Source organism: Haplochromis burtoni, unplaced genomic scaffold (genome assembly GCF_018398535.1).
Source record: "Haplochromis burtoni strain Fernald_Lab_line unplaced genomic scaffold, NCSU_Asbu1 Contig_1713, whole genome shotgun sequence".
Classification (NCBI taxonomy): Eukaryota; Metazoa; Chordata; class Actinopteri; order Cichliformes; family Cichlidae; genus Haplochromis; species Haplochromis burtoni.
This window is the reverse complement of record NW_024584074.1, coordinates 20,850-24,183: the sequence shown is the minus strand read 5'-3', so window position 1 is coordinate 24,183 and position 3,334 is coordinate 20,850. Positions and strand designations below refer to the sequence as shown.

At 39.7% G+C, this 3,334-nt stretch overlaps 1 protein-coding gene across 2 annotated transcripts in view; it reads right to left on the bottom strand.

Moving 5' to 3' along the window:
• Positions 1 to 1,442: 1,442 nt before the first annotated feature.
• LOC121813451 overlaps positions 1,443 to 3,334 on the bottom strand; it is an 11,011-nt gene continuing 9,119 nt past the window's right edge. Inside the window, exons 4-6 of one of the 2 annotated variants that reach the window (XM_042217234.1) lie at positions 2,978 to 3,030; positions 2,749 to 2,850; positions 1,443 to 2,542 (exon numbers count right to left, since the gene is read on the bottom strand). In XM_042217234.1, the coding sequence (XP_042073168.1) occupies positions 2,749 to 2,850; positions 2,978 to 3,030 (155 nt within the window). In that variant the 3' untranslated portion in view covers positions 1,443 to 2,542. The remainder of the gene's footprint in view (positions 2,543 to 2,748; positions 2,851 to 2,977; positions 3,031 to 3,334) is intronic. The other variant, XM_042217235.1, reaches the window with a different exon arrangement.

Genomic DNA, 3,334 nt, shown 5'->3' with positions numbered 1-3,334 from the left:
CATACACAGGCCTGGGCCCTCTGACCACCACCAGTAGGCAAACACAGGGTTAGTATCTTGCCCAAGGATATTTGGCATGCAGCCAGGAGGTAGCCTGGGATCGAACCACCGACCTTCTGATTAGTGGCTGACCTGCTCTGCCACCTGAGCTACAGCCACCCCAGAATCATGTGCTAACGGCTGTCTAAATGACTCGGGAAAGTTTGTAGCATGCGTGCTTGTTGTTTTTGTCTGCTTCCACTTGTCTTTGCACTAGGATGATGTCGGCGTAAATGTGCAGTCATATTCGTTGTGTTCCCACTAGTGCTGTCAGCGTTAATCTCGTTAAAATGACATTAACGCCATAACGCGGCAAATCTCCGTTAACGAGTTACCGCGGATCGCCCCGTGCGTGGGGCTGGACGGCGTCAACACGTTAACAAGCTAACTGCGCTAACGCACTAGTTCCCACAAATTGAGCATTGCGTGGCACATCCGACATACTGTTTTACTTTTGTCCATGACGCGCTTACATCAGGGTCATACTTCACATGAAAACCAAGATAGTTCCAAACGCTAGATCTGAATGAGGGTGGGGAAGGTTCAATTTCAGGTAGCGTTGAGGCAGCTGCCATGTTGCAACGAGCTTAGCTTCTGTCTTGCAAGCTCGCGCTGCGCTCAGTGGATCTGCACTCGACAGTGCAGCCTAGGCGGAGTAGTCAAACTCAGATCCACTGAGCTCTCAACACAGACAGCATGTCAGAAGAAAAGTTGATAAAATAAATAAAAAAAATTGTATTGTTCGATACATACAGTATGCATACCGAACCAAAAGCACTGTATCGAACGGTTCAATATCGATACGAGTATTGTTGCACCCCTAGTGGGAACCATGCATGTAGAGACCATCCGTTCACCTTTTCTACGTTGCACAAAGACACGGCAGGTGGAATCAAAGATCTCAAATTGGACTCATCAGACCAAAGCACAGATTTAATGTTATTAGTAGAGATGTGTCTGCTACTAGAACTTTGTGTGGTATTTTTCTGCAATTTGATGATGACTCAGATGAATTCATTGTCATGGTCCTGGGTCGTGTGACCCAGTGTGTTATGTTTAGCCCATTTTGATGTTTATTGTTTGTTTAGGTTCTCTAAGGTAGTCCAGCCATTTGTATTTATTACCCTTGCATTAAGTCTCCCTTGCCCTTCGTGTGTTTATGTCTGTGTGTCTTGTACTGTCAAGTTCATGCTGTCAGTTATGTCATCTCCCCTGTACTAAGTTTCCCTGGGTCATGAGTCCTGTCTGCGTGGTTATGTTTAGTTCTTGTTATGTCTAATTTCCATGTTTCCTGTTTTACTTTGTAAGTCTGTATTCATTGTCAGTGTATTCAGTTGCACCCTCCTGTCCTGTCGTTAGGTTCATGTGTGTCAGCTGTGATCCCATGTGTGGCCACTTCCCCTGATCATCCCTCATGTGTATTTAGTCTCTGTGTTTCATGTAGTCTGCGTCGCGTCGTCTGTGTTTCCACCCTCTATGTTTCCATGCCCGGTCTATTGTATTCTTAGTCATAGCTTTACCTTAGTTATTCCCAGTTTAGGTTTCTGTTTAGCCACGCTATCCCTGCTGTATTTGTATACCTTGTCATCAGCCACAATAAAAGGCTCGCTTTTGTTTAAAGTTCACTCCCGTCTGCTCACCTGTGTTCGCACCTGGGTCCACCATACACACCACCGCACGGTTTGTCACAGCGGACCGTGACATTCATCCTCAGCAGCAGAGATGACTTGGTTTTTCTTTCCTGGGCGGTCCTCATGTGAGCCAGTTTCATCGTAGCGCTTGATGGTTTTTGCTATTACACTTGGTACGCATTCAAAGTTTTAGTAATTTTCCAGACTAACTGACCTTCAGTTCTTAACCCTGTAAGAACCAACCCATCAAAAAATAGCCAGAAAATTCAGATTTTTTTGCAAGTGAGATATTTATTAAACCTCATAACAAAACGCCCTTGTTTTTGCTGTATCATGTTGTGTATGATATATATTTATTATATATTCATTATATATGTTTTGTATCATATTTGATACATTGGGTGTTTTTGGCAACTTTTTGTTAACAAAAATGTTAATATTAGACAGAAGCTTTGTCCATAATATTTTGAAATTATGGCAAGTATGGATCATGTTGATGAAATAGAGGTCTCAGAAACCCATGTATCAAATATGATACAAAGAGCGTTATAGGGTTAATGTAATGAAGTGCTCTAATTCTTATCTTCTTTTCTTATGGTTCTTACCATAATATGGATTCTAACAGTTGTCAAATGGGGCTGTCAGTTGTGTACCAACCTGAGTTCTGCACAACACAACTGATGGTCCCAACCACATTAAGGAGGCAAGAAATTCCACAAATGAACTCTGACGAGAAAAAAAAAATTCAGCGAGAGGTGGCCAATTATAAAGATATATAATACACTACTAGAATTCAGATTGGCGACCAATCCAGGGTATATCCTTCCTCTCGTTCTGTGACAGCTGGGATGGACTCCAGCCCCTCAGTCACACTGGATAAGTGAAAGAAAATAGATGGAATAATATATAAAATATATTTTATATTTAATTAAATGTATTTTGTATGTATGTGGTTAAAAATGATGACTTAAATACTGCACTCTGTTTGTGTGGGTTATAAAGATAATGTATTATTATTATTATTACAAAAATAAATAGTCTGTAGAATAAAAATAAAGTCTGACATAAAATAACTCACCTATGCTTCTTCACGTATCAGTGACGTTGGTGTCAGGACTGTTGGTATGGAGAGGTCGGAGTGCGACAGCTGAGCTTGAGCCAGAGGCCTGATCTGTTTGGCCTGGTCGGGAGATGGAAAAAGTGTTTTAGCATACATATGTACAGAGGGTCTGCCTGCACTAATTACATGTTGGCTAAAAAACTAAAAATTCTCTTAAATTCAAATTCAAATTTTATTTGTCACGTACACAGTCATACACAGTACGATATGTAGTGAAATGCTTGGACAACTGCTCGTGACCTAAAGAAAACAAAAGGAAAAGGCTATGAATAAGATAGGAAATAAATATGAAAAATTAAAAAGGGTAAATTTAACTAGGAAGGAATAAAATATAAATTAAGGTTAAAAATGAAATAACTGTACAACACAAATTAGAATGAAGGGTAAATTTAACTGGGAAGAATAAGATAAAATATATAAATTAAAGTTGAAAATAAAATAACTGTACAACAAAATACACAATATAGAACTATATAAGAATGTATGAAGAAATATAAATAAATATATACACAATAACAGCAGCTGTACAAGTATTAACCGGAAA